The sequence below is a fragment of the Pseudoliparis swirei genome, chromosome 21 (genome assembly GCF_029220125.1).
Source record: "Pseudoliparis swirei isolate HS2019 ecotype Mariana Trench chromosome 21, NWPU_hadal_v1, whole genome shotgun sequence".
Classification (NCBI taxonomy): Eukaryota; Metazoa; Chordata; class Actinopteri; order Perciformes; family Liparidae; genus Pseudoliparis; species Pseudoliparis swirei.
Genome location: NC_079408.1, coordinates 2,098,024 through 2,117,491, shown reverse-complemented (window position 1 = coordinate 2,117,491; position 19,468 = coordinate 2,098,024). Strand labels below are relative to the sequence as shown.

The following is a 19,468-nucleotide window of genomic DNA, read 5'->3' as shown; positions in this document are numbered from 1 at the left end:
TCTGTGACGTCACTCAGTGTGTGTGTGGGGGGGGGGCGTTACTGTCTTACTTTGTTATATTATGTAATATATATATATATATTATATACATGTATGTACATATATATATGCATTATATTTTATGATGTAATATATACAGACAAACACACACACATATATATATCTTGGATTATAGATCACAGATTATAGATCTCGGAGGCAGTAGAGAAAGAAGAGTGTTTTATTTGGTCTAACAGTGCAGCAGGTGATGTGTGGCCCCACATGTGACTGTTCCTCTGGGGTCAAAGGTCATCACATGCCCTGTCTGATGCCCTGGATGATCTGGAAGATGGCTGCAACACAAACACACAAACACACACACACACACACACATTAACCATAGAAAGGAGACAGCGGTTCAACACAACTAAGCATCACATGTCTGTCTGTCTGCCTGCCTGTCTGCCTGCCTGTCTACCTGCCTGTCTACCTGCCTGTCTACCTGCCTGTCTACCTGCCTGTCTACCTGCCTGTCTACCTGTCATGTCTCTCACCTGATCCACAAACCACGAAGACGAACAGAGCGAGCAGCCACGGACCCACTGGAGACTTCTCCTCGTTTACAGGTCGCTGTAACACACACACACATGCACACACACACACACATGCACACACACATGCACGCACACACACACACACACACACACACACATACATAGTGAACATTCACAACAATGAGAAGAATCATTAGTACATACTGTAGCTACACAGTAACACAACACAGTACTACACCAGCTTGCCCAAATGAAGACAGGAAGCGTCTCATGTCACGTGACAGATCATCCGGCATCAGGGTGATTCGGGAGCCGGTGGCACGCTGCGCATGCGCAGTGTTCACGCCGCACATGAGCGGGTCCAAAATGAAGAATTGCTCCTCACAACCGGAGAGCGGTCACGTGTGTTTTAAAGACGGCGTGTGAGCAGTATGACGTCACACATATGACGTCACACATGCAGGGCCCTCTAGAGGATCTGGTTCCCCCTGGTGCTCCTGTTTCTATAGCGCCACATCATTAACCATGTAAAGAGTCACGTGGTATTGTTATATCATTATGTATCAGGGCTGTACCCCTGAACCTGAATGCCAGTTGACCCCTAACTATGAATACATCAGTACGGGGAACCAGAACCGGTACCGAGGTCTTGTGGACGTGGCCCCGCTGGGTGATGCTCTTGCTGTGCCGCTCGTTCGCTACTTTCATCCGCTGCACCGCCGACATGTTTCAGGGCTCAGGGTCTGGAACCAGGAGGACGGGGACCGGGACCGGGACCGGGACCGGGAGGACTAGTGGGTTCCGGTGAAAACGTCCCGCTGTTTGTTTCCGTCCGTCCGAATGAGATGCTAACTGCTAGCTAGCTGCTAGCCGGGCGAGCTAACCGTGAAGCGACTCCCTTCGTCACGTGACACGGGACGTTCAGCCCTCTAGTGGCGGGAAAACATGTCATACATAATAACATGAATACTGATAATACACGATGCAAGAGAGAGATGCTGCTTACATATACACATATATGGATATACTGTGTATTCAAATATATACTGTATTTATAATTTATAACACAGAGATATTGATTTATGATAAAATGAAGCAGCATGAGCCAGGAGTGGTTTCTCTTATTTAATTTCATCGTGCAGTGAGACTGCAGCTGGTCAAACACACACACACATACACACACAAAAGACACATAAGCACACACACACACACAAAGACATGCACACACACACACACACACACACATGTGCTGGCCGTGCCGTAGCCAGGGGTCATCGGTAGGACGTCTACCTGTGTATTTGGTCAGTAAAGTTCAGCACGAATTCTCTGGAGGTCAGAGGTCATGCGGGTCAGCTGTAGTGTCTGGAGGTCAGAGGTCAGTCTAGCAGCCCAGGCCGCTGATGGAGCCGATGCGGTCCATCTTCATCCCGAAGCAGCCCCTCCCCCCCCCGACCATGGACTTCCTGCTCCACCTCCTGGTCTTGGACTGCTGCCGCAGGAGGTTCAGGAGGAACCGCCCGGACGGGGCCGAGGAAGAGGAGGCGGGGCCTCCCGCTGAGCCCTCTGTGATGTCATCAGAGGTGGGCGGGGCCAAGATGAGAGAGCAGAGCCGCGAGCCGAACAGAGAGCCTAGGACCTGAGGAGACACAGGACGGCCTTCAGGCGGAGCTGACATGGAGCCTGAGGTCAGGAGGTCAGAGGTCAGAGGACACCTGGTGGTTACTGAACGCAGACGTTTCCCATCATGCACCAGGCCACAACGTTGGAGGAGAGCTACTGCGGCGCTTGGCTCTCAAATCTGCGGCTGTCCCGATCTGGTGAGGTTATCGCGGTGAGGTCATCATGGTGAGGTCATCACGGTGAGGTCATCGTGGTGAGGTCATCGCGGTGAGGTCATCACGGTGAGGTCATGACGGTGAGGTCATCATGGTGAGGTCATCGTGGTGAGGTCATCATGGTGAGGTCATCGCGGTGAGGTCATCACGGTGAGGTCATGACGGTGAGGTCATCGTGGTGAGGTCATCACGGTGAGGTCATCGTGGTGAGGTCATCATGGTGAGGTCATCGCGGTGAGGTCATCACGGTGAGGTCATGACGGTGAGGTCATCGTGGTGAGGTCATCATGGTGAGGTCATCACAGTGAGGTCATCGCGGTGAGGTCATCGTGGTGAGGTCATCGTGGTAAGGTCATCATGGTGAGGTCATCACAGTGAGGTCATCGCGGTGAGGTCATCACAGTGAGGTCATCGTGGTGAGGTCATCATGGTGAGGTCATGACGGTGAGGTCATCGTGGTGAGGTCATCGCGGTGAGGTCATCGTGGTGAGGTCATCACGGTGAGGTCATCACAGTGAGGTCATCACAGTGAGGTCATCGCGGTGAGGTCATCATGGTGAGGTCATCGCGGTGAGGTCATCGTGATGAGGTCAGAGCATGTCAGGAGGACATTGCGCACAAATATACCCAGCATGCATTGTGCCCCGATTGCTGTTGATCGATTCTGGCCACCTGTCTGAAAAGGGTGGTGATGATGATGATGATGATGGTGGTGGTGATGAAGATGGTGATGATGATGGTGGTGAAGATGGTGATGATGATGATGATGGTGATGATACTGTGTGTTGCCCCGACAAACCTATGGCAAAGGACTTTTTAGACCTTGTTGATTCTTTCAATCTTGTGCAGTCTGTGTCTGGCCCCACGCAGGAACACGGACATACACTTGATCTTGTTTTATCTTATGGTTTGCCTGTTCTCAACCTGGAGATTTGTGGCGCCTTTTTCTCTGATCATATGCCTGTATTATTTGATGTGAGTCTTGCTTGTGAAACGGTTAAGCCGTGCGCTCCTGTCCGTTACGGCCGTATGATGAAACCTTCCACTGCTGCTAGTTTCTCTCCTGCATTTCTAAACCTAGCCCAGTCTGATACTATGTCCTCTGACTCCTTGGACACTGAGCAATTAACCTCAGCCTTTCTCTCTTCCTGCACTGGAGCTCTTGACATTGTTGCTCCCCTGAAACTCATGCGCCCAGACCTAAATCCGAACCCTGGCTTAATGACGTCACTCGGCTGCTAGGCGTGAATGCCGGCAGGCTGAGCGTAGGTGGAAGAAAGACAAGCTTCATGTAACTCGTGACATTTTGAAAGAAAGCTGGAGAAAGTATCAGAGCATTGTAAAGTTGGAAAAGATGAGTTACTTTTCTAAGATTATCTCTAGTAATTTAAACAAACCTCGTGTTCTTTTTAAAACCATTGATGCGATGCTAAACTCTCCTTTACTCACTTGTATTGAAGCTTCAACTGAGGTATGTGAAAAATTCCTCTGCTATTTCATTGATAAGATCTCCACTATTAGAGCCAGTATCTCACCACCTTCTTTCGACCCCTCCATTGATATCATATGCGCCGCTGTCTTCCAACAGTTTGGACCAGTGTCGTTGTCATCTCTCTGTGACATTGTGGCTAAATTGAGGCCATCGTCTTGTCCCACAGACCCAGTCCCTCCTCGACTTTTCAAAGAGATATGGGACACTATTGGTTTCAAGATTCAAGATTCAAGATTCAAGATGTTTTTATTTGTCACATACACACACAGGGTGTGCAGTGAAATGAAAGTGGCAATGCTCAGCAGGAATGTGCAAGGGCAACAAGTACACACTATTTACAAATAAAAAACAACACAATATTTACAGTAAGTGTGTGTGTGTGTGTGTGTGTGTGTGTGCCTAAGAGGGGCAGTTGTGTGGGTCTATGTGGGGGTCCTGGTGAGGTCGGAGTTCACAATCCTGATGGCCTGAGGAAAGAAACTCCGTCTCAGTCTCTCTGTTCTTGCAGCGTGACTACGGAGGCGCCTGCCTGACCGCAGCAGCTGAAACAGTCTGTTGTTGGGGTGGTGAGGATCCTTCATGATCCTGCCGGCTCTGGTTCTGCACCTCCTGGTGTACAAGTCCTGCAGGGTGGGGAGTGTAGTTCCAATAGTGCGCTCAGCCGAACGCACTACTCTCTGCAGAGCCTTCCTGTCCTGAGCGGAGCAGTTGCCAAACCAGGCTGTGATGCTTCCTGTCAGGACGCCCTCTACAGCTCCAGAGTAGAAGGACTGAAGGATCCTCTGGGAAACTTTAAATTTCCTCAGCTGCCTGAGGTGGTAGAGGCGCTGCCTTGCCTTTCTCACCAGAGTGTCTGTGTTTGTTGACCATGTCAGATCCTCGGTGATGTGGACTCCCAGGTATTTATACCCGCTCACCCTCTCCACAGTAGTCCCGTTAATCCCCAGTGGTGAGTACGTCCTCTGTTGTTGTACCTTCCTAAAGTCCACAATCAGCTCCTTAGTTTTGGTGACATTCATGATGAGGCTGTTGTCCTGGCACCAGAGTGACAGATCAGCAACTTCCTCCAGGTAGGCCTTCTCGTCGTTGTCGGAGATCAGGCCCACCACCACTGTGTCATCCGCAAACTTGATGATGGTGTTGAGCTGAACCTGGCCACACAGTCATGTGTGTACAGGAGTACAGTAGGGGCTGAGGACGCAACCTTGGGGGATCCTGTGTTCAGGGTGAGGGATTTGGAGGTGTGTCTGCCCACCCTGACCACCTGTGGCCTGGCGGTCAGGAAGTCCAGGATCCAAGCACACAGGGGGGTGTTCAGTCCCAGCTCAATCAGCTTGCCGACCAGTCTGAGGGGACTATGGTGTTGAAAGCTGAACTATAATCAATGAACAGTAGTCTCACATAGCCCCCCCTCTGGCTGTCCAGATGAGAGAGTGTGGTGTGCAGTACCTGGGAGACAGCATCATCCGTGGATCTGTTTGGGCGATAAGCAAACTGCAGCGGTCCATGGAGGAAGGGAGGAAGGCGCAGATGTAGTCCTTTATCAGCCTCTCAGCATTTCATGACCACCGAGGTGAGGGCCACCGGTCGGTAGTCATTCATACATGCTGGAGAAGCATTCTTGGGCACAGGGACAATAGTGGATCTCTTGAAGCAGGCGGGACCACGGACTCAGCCAGGAGAGGTTGAATATTGTGGTGAACACTGGAGCTAGCTGGTTAGCACAGGTCTTCAGTACCGCCCAGATATGCCATCTGGACCTGCAGCTTTCCTGGTGTTCACCTCAACAGAGCCCTCCTCACACTGTGCTCGGTCACAGAGAGTGTGTGTTCATCCCCAGCGGTAGAACTCACCTCGCTACGCTTAACGGTGTTGTTGTTAGCGGCGAGCTAGCGCTGTTGTTGCTAGCCTCAAACCGCATAAAATGAGTTCAGGTCGTCCGCTAGGGATGCGTCGGCACTCACCATTGCGCGGGGTCTGCTCTGGTAGTCTGTGATAGTCCGTAGCCCCTGCCATAGGCGCCTGGTGTCGCGCTGCTCCATCTGTGATTCCACTCTGTCTCGGTACCTCCTCTTGGCTTCCTTCACCGCCTCCTCAGTCCATAGACCGCTGCCTTGTACTCGTCCATGTTGCCGGATACAAGACCGGAGTTATAGGCAGCAGTACGGGCGTTCACAGCTTCACGGATGGATCTATCAACCCACGGCTTTTGGTTAGGAAAGTCCCTAACTTTACCGTGGGGACGATGGTGTCCGCAGCGTTGCTATGAGGCTCATTGCTACTCAAGAACTCGCTGACGTCACTGGAACTGGATTGGATCATGCCCCAGTCGACAATACTCAGAGCGCCCTGTAGCTCAGCCTCTGATTGGTCAGACCACCGCATTACGCCTCGTCACTACCGCTTCCCGCGATCCTTTGTTTATACTCCGGAAGCAGAAAATGGCGGCATGGTCTGATTTCCTAACGGAGGGAGAGAGACAGCCTTATAGCCTCTCTTGAATGGCGATAGCAGTGGTCCAACGTTCTTTCCTCTGGTAGCACACGTAATGTGCTGGTGAAAGTTCGCATGACTTTTTAGGTTTGCCTTGTTAAAGTCCCCAGCCACCACCACAGCCGCCGGGATACTTGTTCTGATGCCGACATAACACATCATGTAGGTCCGATAGTGCTACGCCGGTGTCCGCCAGGTGGAATGTAGACGGCTGTGGTGATGACCGAGCTGAACTCCCGGGAAGGTAGAATGGACGGCATGAGATCGCCAGATGTTCCAGGTTCGCGAGCAGGAACGAAAGAGTCTTAATGTTCTTGGGATCGCACCACATGTTGTTCGTCATGAAGCAGACCCTCCACCCTTAGATTTACCAGACTCTTCCGTTCTGTCTGCACGGAAAACAGAGAAGGACTCGGTTGGACATATGACTCGATCCGCACCAGCGGGTCAGCCAAGTTTCCGCCAGACAAAAGATGTTACAATCCCGCATGTCCCGTTGGAATCTGATCCTTGCCCTAAAATCATCCATCTTATTTTCCAGAGACTGGACGTTAGCAAGAAGGATGCTGGGCAGAGGTGGACGGTGGGCTTGAACTCTCAGTCTGTTCCGACCCGCCCGCTTCCCTCGATGTTTTCGTCGTCTCCCGTAGTAGCGGCTCCACTGCTGTTGTTGTGGTTCGCCGCACGATCTCTGCCGGCCACGCTGGATCGATGGAAAAAGTGGACAAAAACCCTTGTTTTGCGCAAAAGTTTATGTCCAAAAGTGTGCTGCGGTCGTATGTTGTTAGTGCCGATGTGTTTGTGGCAAAGAAAATATTAAAAATAAACACAAAAACTAAAAGAGCGCACAATCTCCGCGGAGCTGCCGCGACGGCGACTGGACACTGCCGCGCCATCTATCTAATGTCCATACTATTATAAATAGCAGCCTAGAGTCCGGTTCTGTGCCAGTTTATTTCAAACAAGCGGTTGTGGTACCTCTGTTAAAAAAAACAAATCTGGACACTTCTGTCTTCTCTAACTACAGACCCATCTCGAAACTTCCTTTTATTTCAAAAATATTGGAGAAAGTCGTACTCTTACAGCTGCAGTCTTTCATACATGCACATAATATTTTCGATATGTTTCAATCCGGTTTTAAAGCGCTTCACAGTACTGAGTCTGCCCTTCTAAGAGTGTTCAATGACCTCCTGGTCACTACAGACTCTGGTGACTCTGCTATCTTAATGCTCTTAGACCTCACAGCTGCTTTTGATACGATTGACCATTCCATCCTTATCTCTCGCCTAGAGCACTGTGTGGGTATCAGGGGCACTGCCTTAGAGTGGTTCAGGTCCTACCTGTCCCAGCGATCTTTCTCTGTTAGGCTTGGTGACTTCGCATCGTCTTCTGCCCCCCTATCCTGTGGAGTTCCCAAGGTTCCATTTTAGGGCCCATTTTATTTTCCTTATACCTTCTCCCCCTTGGGCTCATTTTTAGAAAACATGGCGTCTCCTACCACCTTTATGCGGACGACTCCCAAATATACATACCCTAAAGAAACGCACCTGCTCTCTGACGCCCTGGTTGACTGTCTCAATGACATAAAGGCCTGGATGGCGAAACTTTTAAGCATAAATGAGAGTAAACGGAGGTAATTGTGTTTGGACCAAATGGCGATGTCCCTCCATTGACCTGGGTTCCTGCAACAGTATGCAAAACCCATGGTCTCTAATCTGGGCGTTAAAATCGACAGTGCTTTTAAATTAGATAAACAGATAAACTCTGTGGTTAAGTCCAGTTTTATCACCTGAGGCTGCTGTCCAAAAATAAACCGGTTTTATCCGCTTCTGATTTTGAGCGTGTAATTCATGCATTTGTTTCTACGCTTAGATTACTGTAATGCACTTTATGCCGGCTTAAACAAGACTTTGCTGGCCCGCCTGCAGCGTGTGCAAAACGCTGGCTCGGTTGCTTACAGGAACCCGCAAACGATCACATCACTCCAGTCCTGTCTTCCTCCATTGGCTTCCTGTCCACTTTAGAGTTCATTTTAAGATTTTATTGTTTGTTTTAAAGCGCTTAATGGGCTGGCCCTCAGTACATCTCTGACCTCATACAGGTGTACACCCCCTCAAGGGGTCTGAGATCGGCTGACCAGCTCCTCCTAGTAGTCCCTAAAACTAAGAAAATTACCAGAGGAGACCGGGCCTTCTCAGCAGTAGCCCCCAGGCTCTGGAACGACCTGCCCCCCCAGGTCAAATTGTCGCCCACCCTCCAAACCTTTTAGTCCCGCCTGAAGACCCACCTCTTTTCCTCGCCGAGTCAGTTTGAGCTATGTTTTGTATTGATTTCTCTCTATTTTGTTTGTATGCCTTTTATCTACTACTGTAATATTATATTTTATTATTATGCTATGCTTACTGTGAAGCACTTCGTTAAACCCTCTGTTTTTAATATGTGCTATATAAATAAATTGGATTGGATTGGATTGGATTGGTGGTGGTGATGGTGATGATGATGGTGACGATGATGATGGTGATGAAGATGATACGATCAGGAAGTAGATGAGGAAGTCTCCACAGACCTGTGGGTCGTGTTGTTGGCGCGAAGGTCTCGACTCAACAGCAACAGTGAGGAAGAGGAGGAGGAGAGGCAGGAAAGAGGAGGAAGATGAAACGGCCATCTTTGTTTCTTTTGAAGAAAAGAAGAACGAACATGAGTTGAAATGAACAATGTATCACCATGGTTACAGACTCTCCTGTATTCTGATTGGCTGCCAGGTGTTGTGGTGCAGAGCCAACTGCAGACCACCAATTCAATTATAACCAATATATATATACATACACTACCGTTCAAAAGTTTGGGATCACTTAGAAATTTCCTTATTTTTCAAAGAAAAGCACTGTTTTTTTCAATGAAGATAACATTAAATCAATCAGAAATACACTCTCTACATTGTTAATGTGGTAAATGACTATTCTAGGTGAAATGTCTGGTTTCTAATGAAATATCTCCAGAGGTGTATAGAGGCCCATTTCCATCAACTATCACTCCAGTGTTCTAATGGTACATTGTGTTTGCTAATCGCCTTAGAAGACTAATGGATGATTAGAAAACCCTTGAAAACCCTTGTGCAATTATGTTAGCACAGCTGAAAACTGTTTTGCTGATGAGAGAAGCTATACAACTGGCCTTCCTTTGAGCTAGTTGATTATCTGGAGCATCACATTTGTGGGTTCGATAAGACTCTCAAAATGGCCAGAAAAAAAGAACTTTCATGTGAAACTCGCCAGTCTATTCTTGTTCTTAGAAATGAAGGCGAGAAATTGCAAAGAAACTGAACATTTCCTCCAGCGGTGTGTACTACTCCCTTCAGAGAACAGCACAAACGGGCTCTAACCAGAGCAGAAAGAGAAGTGGGAGGCCCCGGTGCACAACTCAGCAAGAAGACAAGTACATTAGAGTCTCTAGTTTGAGAAATAGACGCCTCACAGGTCCTCAACTGGCAGCTTCTTTAAATGGTACCCGCAAAACGCCAGTGTCAACGTCGACAGTGAAGAGGCGACTCCGGGATGCTGGCCTCTAGGCAGAGTGGCAAAGAAAAAGCCATATCTGAGACTGGCCAATGAAAAGAAAAGATTGGTATGGGCAAAAGAACACAGGCATTGGACAGAGGAAGATTGGAAAAAGGTGTTCTGGACAGATGAATCCAAGTTTGAGGTGTTTGGATCACACAGAAGAACATTTGTGAGACGCAGAACAGGTGAAAAGATGCTGGAAGAGTGCTTGACACCATCTGTCAAGCATGGTGGAGGTCATGTGATGGTCTGGGGCTGCTTTGGTGCTGGGAAAGTGGGAGATTTGTACCAGGTAAAAGGGATTTTAAATAAGGAAGGCTATCACTCCATTTGGCAACGCCATGCCATACCCTGTGGGCAGCGCTTGATTGGAGCCAATGTCCTCCTCCAACAGGACAATGACCCAAAGCACACCTCCACATTGTGCAAGAACTCTTGAGGGAAGAAGCAGGCAGCTGCTGTCTGTAATGGAGTGGCCAGTCACCAGATCTCAACCCCATTGAGCTGTTGTGGGAGCAGCTTGACCGTATGGTCCGCAAGAAGTGCCCATCAAGCCAATCCAACTTGTGGCGGTGCTTCAGGAAGCGTGGGGTGACATTTCAACAGATTACCTCAACAAATTAACAGCTAGAATGACAAAGGTCTGCAATGCTGTCATTGCTGCAAAAGGAGCATTCTTTGACGAAAGCAAAGTTTGAAGAAAAAAATTAATACTTCAAATACAAATCATTATTTCTAACCTTGTCAATGTCTTGACTATATTTTCTATACATGTTGCAACTCATTTGATAAATAAAAGTGTGAGTTTTCATGGAAAACACGAAATTGTCTGGGTGATCCCAAACTTTTGAACGGTAGTGTATATATATGTATAATAACATATACATATATATATACATATATACAGGACTGTCTCAGAAAATTAGAATATTGTGATAAAGTTCTTTATTTTCTGTAATGCAATTAAAAAAACAAAAATGTCATGCATTCTGGATTCATTACAAATCAACTGAAATATTGCAAGCCTTTTATTCTTTTAATATTGCTGATTATGGCTTACAGCTTAAGAAAACTCTAAAATCCTATCTCATAAAATTTTAATATTTCCTCAGACCAAGTAAAAAAAAAGATTTATAACAGCTGAGTGTTTGTCAAGGCTCAGGAAACCCTTGCAGGTGTTTCGAGTTAATTAGACAATTCAAGTGATTTGTTTAATACCCTACTAGTATACTTTTTCATGATATTCTAATATTTAGAGATAGGATATTTGAGTTTTCTTAAGCTGTAAACCATAATCAGCATTAAATCAGAATAAAAGGCTTGCAATATTTCAGTTGATTTGTAATGAATCCAGAATGCATGACATTTTTGTTTTTTTAATTGCATTACAGAAAATAAAGAACTTCATCACAATATTCTAATTTTCTGAGACAGTCCTGTATACATATATGTATATATGATCATATCAATAAAGTAATTTACCAGATGAAGATCCAACAGTTTGATCTGCTCGTCGCTCAGAAGCTCCAATAAAGAGTCTGGAGTCCTGGTGTCAGGGGGGGGCGCTGGTCCACGAGCTGGTCCACGAGCTGGTCCACGAGCTGGTCCACGAGCTGGTCCACGAGCTGGTCCACGAGCTGGTCCACGAGCTGGTCCACGAGCTGGTCCACGAGCTTAAATACGACTCAGCGCCGTGATGTCACACATTCTTACAACTGTTACCCCCGACGACGAATCTTACTCACATACACACACACACTCACGCACACACACACACACACACACACAGTGAGACGGTCTGTGTGAAAACACGGAGAAAGAAAGAGACACAGATATGGACCAATCAGACGAAGGCTCATGAACACACCTGTAGAAGAGCCACAACATGGTCCTGTGGTCACTGGACTCCAGGTGGGGGGTCCAGACCAGATGTGGATTCCAGGTAGGGGGTCCAGACCAGATATGGACTCCAGGTGGGGGGGTCCAGACCAGATGTGGACTCCAGGTGGGGGGGTCCAGACCAGATGTAGCTCCTGGTTCTATGGAACAGATTCTTTCAAACGTCGTTACGGCTTTTATAAAATATTAAATATTAAATACAAAATATCGAATATATAAAATATTAAATACAAAATATAAAAAAATAGAATATAAAAGACAAAATATAAAATGTAAATAAAAGATATAAAATACAAAATATAAAAAAATAGAATACAAAATATAAAATACAAAATATCGAATATAAAGGAATAAAATATAGAATATAAAAATATAGTATATAAAATATAAAATACAAAATATAGAATATAAAATATAGAATATAAAATACAAAATATTAAATATAGACTATAGAATATAAAATAAAAAATATGCATCAATGGAAGAAAGAAGAGCAACCATCAATAATATAAAGACAGTTTTTATTAAAGTACATTTAAAAGACCATCACACGTATGACATCATCATAATAATATCAACCACACTCAGTCCAGAGGGCCAGCAGGGCCCTGGAGGAGGACCTGGACCAGGAGGTACCAACGAGCCTTGAGGGGTCCAGAGGGTACCCTGAAGCATCCTCCTCTTCCTCCTCTTCCTCCTCTTCCTCCTCCAGCTTTCTGCTCATCACTCTTTCTTCAGACCCTCTTCACCTCCGACCTCGGTTGTCCCGCCTCGTCGTGAACTGTCACCACGGCGACCGTGTTGTTGTGAACAACTATTTCCTGTGGAAGGGGGCGGGGCTACAGTTGGATAGGTGTATGTGTGTGTGTGTGTGTGTGTGTGTGTGTTAAATGTCCGTCTTTGTCCCAGTCAGACAACCCCTCCCCCCCCATTCAGCCTCTGAGGTCATCTACCACGCATATTAAACACACACACAGACAGACACACACATACACACACACACACACACCTATCAATCACCTTGTAGAAAGAGGTCGCTGATCACAAAACCAAACCTCTGTGTGTTGTGACGCACAACATTCCTTTCCCCCCCCACAGTGACACACACACATTCACACACACTTAAAACAATACGTTTTAACAGAAATAAATCTTTCGAAGTTTCCTACCTTACCTCCTATATAAATATTACATTATAATAAATATAAATAATACATTATAATAAATATAAGTATTATATTATAATAAATACAAGTATTATATTATAATAAAAATAAATATTACATTATAATAAATATAAGTAATATATTCTAATAAATATAAATATTACATTATAATAAAATTAAGTATTACTATATAATAAATATAAGTATTATATTATAATAAATATAAGTGTTATATTATAATGAATACAATTATTACATTATAATAAATATAAGTATTATATTATAATAAATATTAGTATTACATTATAATAAATATAAGTATTACATTATAATAGATATAAGTAATATATTATAATAAATATAAGTATTACATTATAATAAATATAAGTATCAAATTAAAATAAATATAAGTATTACATTATAATAAATATAAGTATTACTATATAATAAATATAAGTATTAAATTAAAATAAATCAGATTATTTTCTTTTCCAACAAAACGCAGCCAGTGAAGTTTCATTCTTTCGTCTTTATTGTGTTTTGGATAGAAAAACATTATTTATGGAATCATAGCTATGAAGGTCAAACCCGCTGTGACCTTTCACCCTATCTGGAGGGGGAGGGGCTTCAGCATCATCTGCTGTCAGTTGTCATAACGACAGACAGAAGGCAGGACGCAGCTTCAGTTGATTTTTGGGTGGCGGAAGTCTTTGCCGGCAAACTTGGCCTTGTCTCCGAGCTCCTCCTCGATCCTGGAGGTCAGAGGTCAGAGGTCATTTAAACTAAACACTCTTACTAAATAAGACTGGGCTTTTACTTTGTAAGGTGAAGACACGATGTTCTCACCTCATCAGCTGGTTGTATTTGGCGAGACGCTCTGACCTGCAGGGAGCACCGGTCTTAATCTGAGAGAGAGAGACAGGTAGAGACAGACAGGTAGAGAGAGATAGGTAGAGACAGACGGGTAGAGACAGACGGGTAGAGACAGACAGGTAGAGAGAGATAGGTAGAGACAGACGGGTAGAGACAGACGGGTAGAGACAGACGGGTAGAGACAGACAGGTAGAGACAGACAGGTAGAGAGAGGCAGGTAGAGACAGACAGGTAGAGAGAGACAGGTAGAGACAGACAGGTAGAGACGGACAGGTAGAGACAGACAGGTAGAGATAGACAGGTAGAGAGCGACAGGTAGAGAGCGATAGGTAGAGAGAGGCAGGTAGAGACAGACAGGTAGAGAGAGGCAGGTAGAGAGAGACAGGTAGAAAGAGGCAGGTAGAGACAGACAGGTAGAGATAGACAGGTAGAGACAGACAGGTAGAGACAGACAGGTAGAGACAGACAGGTAGAGAGAGACAGGTAGAGACAGACAGGTAGAGACAGACGGGTAGAGACAGACAGGTAGAGATAGACAGGTAGAGATAGACAGGTAGAGATAGACAGGTAGAGACAGACAGGTAGAGACAGACAGGTAGAGATAGACAGGTAGAGAGAGACAGGTAGAGAGAGACAGGTAGAGACAGACAGGTAGAGAGAGACAGGTAGAGACAGACAGGTAGAGACAGACAGGTAGAGACAGACAGGTAGAGAGAGACAGGTAGAGAGAGGAGAGACAGACAGGTAGAGAGAGACAGGTAGAGACAGACAGGTAGAGACAGACAGGTAGAGAGAGACAGGTGGAGAGAGACAGGTAGAGACAGACAGGTAGAGACAGACAGGTAGAGATAGGCAGGTAGAGACAGACAGGTAGAGATAGGCAGGTAGAGAGAGACAGGTAGAGACAGACAGGTAGAGACAGACAGGTAGAGACAGACAGGTAGAGACAGACAGGTGAGTGAATGAGAGACTTCATTGTACAGTTGTTGTTTTTGTCTACTTGTCTCTCTGTCTCTCTCTCTGTCTCTCTGTCTGCCTGTCTGTCTGCCTGTCTGTCTGCCTGTCTGTCTACCTGTCCAGTGCAGAGTCCCACCACCAGGTCAGCGATGAAGGTGTCCTCCGTCTCTCCGGACCGATGGCTGACCATCACCCCCCAACCGCTGCTCTGAGCCAGCTTACACCTGCAGACAGACAGGTACATGTCAACCACTACATGCAGACAGACATGTGAGCAGACAGACAGGTGAGCAGACAGACATGTGAGCAGACAGACAGGTGAGCAGACAGACAGGTGAGCAGACAGACATGTGAGCAGACAGACATGTGAGCAGACAGACAGGTACACGTCAACCACTACATGCAGACAGACAGGTGAGCAGACAGACATGTGAGCAGACAGACATGTGAGCAGACAGACAGGTGAGCAGACAGACATGTGAGCAGACAGACAGGTGAGCAGACAGACAGGTGAGCAGACAGACGAGCAGACAGACAGGTGAGCAGACAGACATGTGAGCAGACAGACAGGTGAGCAGACAGACAGGTGAGCAGACAGACAGGTGAGCAGACAGACATGTGAGCAGACAGACAGGTGAGCAGACAGACAGGTGAGCAGACAGACAGGTGAGCAGACAGACAGGTGAGCAGACAGACATGTGAGCAGACAGACAGGTGAGCAGACAGACAGGTGAGGAGACAGACATGTGAGCAGACAGACAGGTGAGCAGACAGACAGGTGAGGAGACAGACATGTGAGCAGACAGACAGGTGAGCAGACAGACAGGTGAGCAGACAGACAGGTGAGCAGACAGACAGGTGAGCAGACAGACATGTGAGCAGACAGACAGGTGAGCAGACAGACATGTGAGCAGACAGACAGGTGAGCAGACAGACATGTGAGCAGACAGACAGGTGAGCAGACAGACAGGTGAGCAGACAGACAGGTGAGCAGACAGACATGTGAGCAGACAGACAGGTCTTACGCCTGGATGGACTCGGTCACCGAGCCGATCTGGTTCACTTTGAGCAGCAGGCAGTTGCAGGCCTTCTGGTCCACGGCCTGCTGGATCCGCCGGGGATTGGTCACCGTCAGGTCGTCTCCTACGATCTGATTGGTCAGAAACACACACACACACACAAAGAGACACACACACACACACACAGAATATTCAGAATGATATGTAAGCCTGGTCTAACCTCACCTGTCTGTCTGACTACCTGTCTGTCTGCCTGTCTGTCTGACTACCTGTATGTCTGTGGAGGCGGTGAACTTGGCCCAGTTCTCCCAGTCGTCCTGGTCAAATGGATCCTCGATGGACATAACTGGAGACAGAAAGAGAGACAGACAGGTAGAGACACAGACAGGTCATTATCTATAACATGAGTTATTACAGCAGGTTTTATTAATTCATGAGAATCTCTCTCTATATATATATATATGTTGTATATATATATAACATATATATATATACAACATATATATATATGTTATATATATACTGTATATATATATATAACATATATATATATAACATATATATATGTTGTATATATATATAACATATATATATATATACATATATATATATATATGTTATATATATACTGTATATATATAACATATATATATAACATATATATATATATGTTGTATATATATATAACATATATATTTATATAACATATATATATGTTATATATTTATATATAACATATATATATCTGTTATATATGTTGTATATATATATAACATATATATATATGTTATATATATATAACATATATATATGTTATATATATCTGTTATATATATATATCTGTTATATATATATATTAGTGCTGTGAAAAATAACGCGTTAACTCAGTTAATTCAATTACAGGTTTAACTAGTTATTTTTTTAACGCATTTAACGCATGCGCAGAATGAGCTTCCAATCCGTCTGTTGTTGGTCGTTGGGACGAAAAAAAAGTCACTTGCAAAATGAGCTTCCAATCCACCACTTCAATCTGAACTCTGTCCGCTCTCATGCAGACGGTCTGTTCATCGGTAATGATCCTTCCGCAGGTTCACCTACGGAAACCTTGTTACGACTTTTACTTCCTGTAGATCAGGGTCTCAACACGTCGATCGCGACCTGCCAGTCGATCGCGGCGTAGTGTCGGTAGATCGCGTGACATTAAAGAGATTGGCCCGCCCCCTGACATGTTCTCTAGAGCACGTCTTTGTTCTTTTATTAAACTAAACGTCTGTTGTTGATCGTATCTCCACAGCAGCATGTCATTTCTGTCTCTTCGCGTTGCGTTAACACTTATCGATCTCCGTCTGGCGCGCCACAGAGCTCCGTGCGCGCGCATCGGGACCGAGCAAAAAGTCACTTGTCAATCTGTCCACCTTTAGATTGTATCATGGTGGAGTTAATGGTTGACAAACAAGAGAAACATGTTCTGTTTAACCCTCCTGTTACCTTTACATTTACGAACATATTTTACCCTCGGGGTCAATTTGACCCCAGCAATTAAAACCTCAGAAAATTATTAGAATTAATATTGTTTCCCAAGTTTAAGTGTGAGGTACTTTATGTTTGTTTGTTGACTACCTAAATAGCCCTTTAAATAAATAAAAAAGTTGATATTTCTGATATGTTTGACACAGTGAAAAACAGCCTGGGGTTAAATTGACCCCAAAGAACACCGACATTAAACATTGAATGGGGTCAAATTGACCCGAAAGGTAACAGGAGGGTTAAACATTCTGTTTAGGATGAAGATGTATTAATGTTCCATATGGAAGAAAACTGCTAAATAACTGCTGAGTTGCAGCACCATTGTATAGAAGAATGTATAAATGTATATATCCGTCTTTTGTCATAAATCTCTATGTTCTCACAAAATATACCGAGAATATCGGTAATATGTGATTAATCATGATTAATCCACAAAAACCTGTGATTAACCCGATTAAAAATGTTAATCGTTTCACAGCCCTAATATATATATATATATACATAACATATAAATGCAGTGATGGCAGTCCTCCCGTTACCCGGGTAGTCCTTGATGAAGCTGCGGTACAGGTCTCCCAGCTGGTCTCCACTGATGTGTCTTGCCGGGTCTTCCGGGGACTTGAAGTCCAGGTCGTACTTCCCGCCGCGGTAGAACTCGGAGGCCGCCACGTCCATCCCGATGATGATCTTATCGGGGTAGCCGGCCTTCTCGATGGCCGACTTCAGCAGCTCCAGAGCTGCACGGGAGGTCAGAGGTCAACAACACCACTTCCTACTGGTCTGCACTTCCTACTGGTCTGCACTTCCTACTGGTCTGCACTTCCTGCTGGTCTGCACTTCCTACTGGTCTGCACTTCCTACTGGTCTGCACTTCCTACTGGTCTGCACTTCCTACTGGTCTGCACTTCCTGCTGGTCTGCACTTCCTACTGTTCTACACTTCCTGCTGATCCGCACTTCCTACTGGTCTGCACTTCCTGCTGGTCTGCACTTCCTACTAGTCTGCACTTCCTACTGGTCTGCACTTCCTACTGGTTCACACCTCCTGCTGGTCTGCACTTCCTACTGGTCCACACCTCCTGCTGGTCTACACTTCCCACTGCTCTGCACTTCCTGCTGGTCTGCACTTCCTACTGGTCTGCACTTCCTGCTGGTCTACACTTCCTACTGGTTCACACTTCCTGTTGCACTGAGTGCATCCAATAGTTTAACCTACAATAACTTCACTGGTTGTTCTGGAGGTCAGACAGACAGGTGCCTGTCTCACCCTCGTTGTTGTCCAAGATGTTGGGGGCGAATCCTCCCTCGTCTCCCACGTTGGTGGCGTCTTTGCCATACTTTGCCTTGATGACGTTCTTCAGGTTGTGGTACACCTGAGTATCAGAACCCAGTTAATACCACCAGTACTACACCAGTACTACACTCAGGCACGTGCACAGATAGAGCCCTAGTGGTGCTCAAGCTCCGCCCCTTTGCCCTGGATGAGTAAAGTGCCCTTTTTGCTGGAGACATTTTTTTTTTATTCATCCGTATTTAAGAATAAAAGTTACTCTTTCTGTCATCAAGTCCCCCCAAATGTGTTTTAATATCCGACGGGGCATTTATTTGAGTTCTTGTGAGAATTTCGCCTAGACCCGCTCTGCGGCGCTCACGACCCCCCCCCCCCTCCTCTCCCTCCCCCCGCCGCGCCCCTCCTCCTCCTCCACTTCCTCCTCCCTGCTGTGCTCCTCGCGCCACCGAACGGCTGCACCTCCTTCTCCTCTGACCCGCAGCACCAGACACACAGCAGGTCCTGACGGTGTTTTTCCCCTGACGTTGTTTTGTGATAAATCGACCACAACATTACGCTGCTGAAAACATGACGTCACAACTGGTCCGACGTTTCCTAAAAAAATAAACAAACAAAAACTCCGTGATTTCAAAGCCTTGTCCAGCTGTTTACTGACGTTAGTTATGTTGAGAGAATAGAGAGAGAGAGAGAGGGAGAGAGAGAATTAAAGAGAAAAGAGAGAGGGAGGGAGAGAGAGAAGAGAGAGGGGAGAGAGAGAGAATTCTTATTCCGTTCTATTCAACAGGGGCTAGTCTAGGATTTGCGTGGCCAGACTGAAAAAAATA

The 19,468-nt window shown here is 45.8% G+C and overlaps 3 protein-coding genes across 4 annotated transcripts in view; all 3 read right to left on the bottom strand.

The window, feature by feature from the left end:
* Positions 1-204: 204 nt before the first annotated feature.
* On the bottom strand, positions 205-1,445 carry zgc:85858 (uncharacterized protein LOC405879 homolog). The gene is made up of 3 exons (XM_056443178.1): positions 1,176-1,445; positions 534-609; positions 205-332 (listed from the first exon to the last, which is right to left on the bottom strand). Exons 1-3 carry the CDS (start codon positions 1,257-1,259, stop codon positions 292-294), a joined length of 201 nt encoding a protein of 66 aa, XP_056299153.1. The 5' UTR covers positions 1,260-1,445; the 3' UTR covers positions 205-291.
* A 217-nt stretch (positions 1,446-1,662) lies between these two features.
* Positions 1,663-11,636, bottom strand: nppcl2 (natriuretic peptide C-like 2). Its single transcript, XM_056443177.1, has 3 exons — positions 11,396-11,636; positions 8,920-9,026; positions 1,663-2,169 (listed from the first exon to the last, which is right to left on the bottom strand). Exons 2-3 carry the CDS (start codon positions 9,016-9,018, stop codon positions 1,915-1,917), a joined length of 354 nt encoding a protein of 117 aa, XP_056299152.1. The 5' UTR covers positions 9,019-9,026; positions 11,396-11,636; the 3' UTR covers positions 1,663-1,914.
* Positions 11,637-13,487: 1,851 nt separating this feature from the next.
* Positions 13,488-19,468, bottom strand: part of eno3 (enolase 3, (beta, muscle)) — a 26,687-nt gene continuing 20,706 nt past the window's right edge. For both annotated transcript variants that reach the window (XM_056443159.1, XM_056443158.1), the window contains exons 8-14: positions 18,621-18,726; positions 17,894-18,091; positions 16,097-16,173; positions 15,834-15,958; positions 14,924-15,032; positions 13,825-13,883; positions 13,488-13,730 (exon numbers count right to left, since the gene is read on the bottom strand). In XM_056443159.1, the coding sequence (XP_056299134.1) occupies positions 13,661-13,730; positions 13,825-13,883; positions 14,924-15,032; positions 15,834-15,958; positions 16,097-16,173; positions 17,894-18,091; positions 18,621-18,726 (744 nt within the window). In that variant the 3' untranslated portion in view covers positions 13,488-13,660. The remainder of the gene's footprint in view (positions 13,731-13,824; positions 13,884-14,923; positions 15,033-15,833; positions 15,959-16,096; positions 16,174-17,893; positions 18,092-18,620; positions 18,727-19,468) is intronic.

Bases quoted from the DNA above. Each gene is read 5' to 3' on its own strand.
- zgc:85858 (XM_056443178.1), bottom strand. From the start codon at position 1,259: ATGTCGGCGGTGCAGCGGATGAAAGTAGCGAACGAGCGGCACAGCAAG. The intron at 610-1,175 runs GTACCGGTTCTG...TGTGTGTTACAG, and splicing joins GCCACGTCCACAAGACCTCG to CGACCTGTAAACGAGGAGAA. The intron at 333-533 runs GTGAGAGACATG...TTTGTGTTGCAG, and splicing joins CTTCGTGGTTTGTGGATCAG to CCATCTTCCAGATCATCCAG.
- nppcl2 (XM_056443177.1), bottom strand. From the start codon at position 9,018: ATGGCCGTTTCATCTTCCTCCTCTTTCCTGCCTCTCCTCCTCCTCTTC. The intron at 2,170-8,919 runs GTCTGTGGAGAC...GTGTCTCCTCAG, and splicing joins GCCAACAACACGACCCACAG to GTCCTAGGCTCTCTGTTCGG.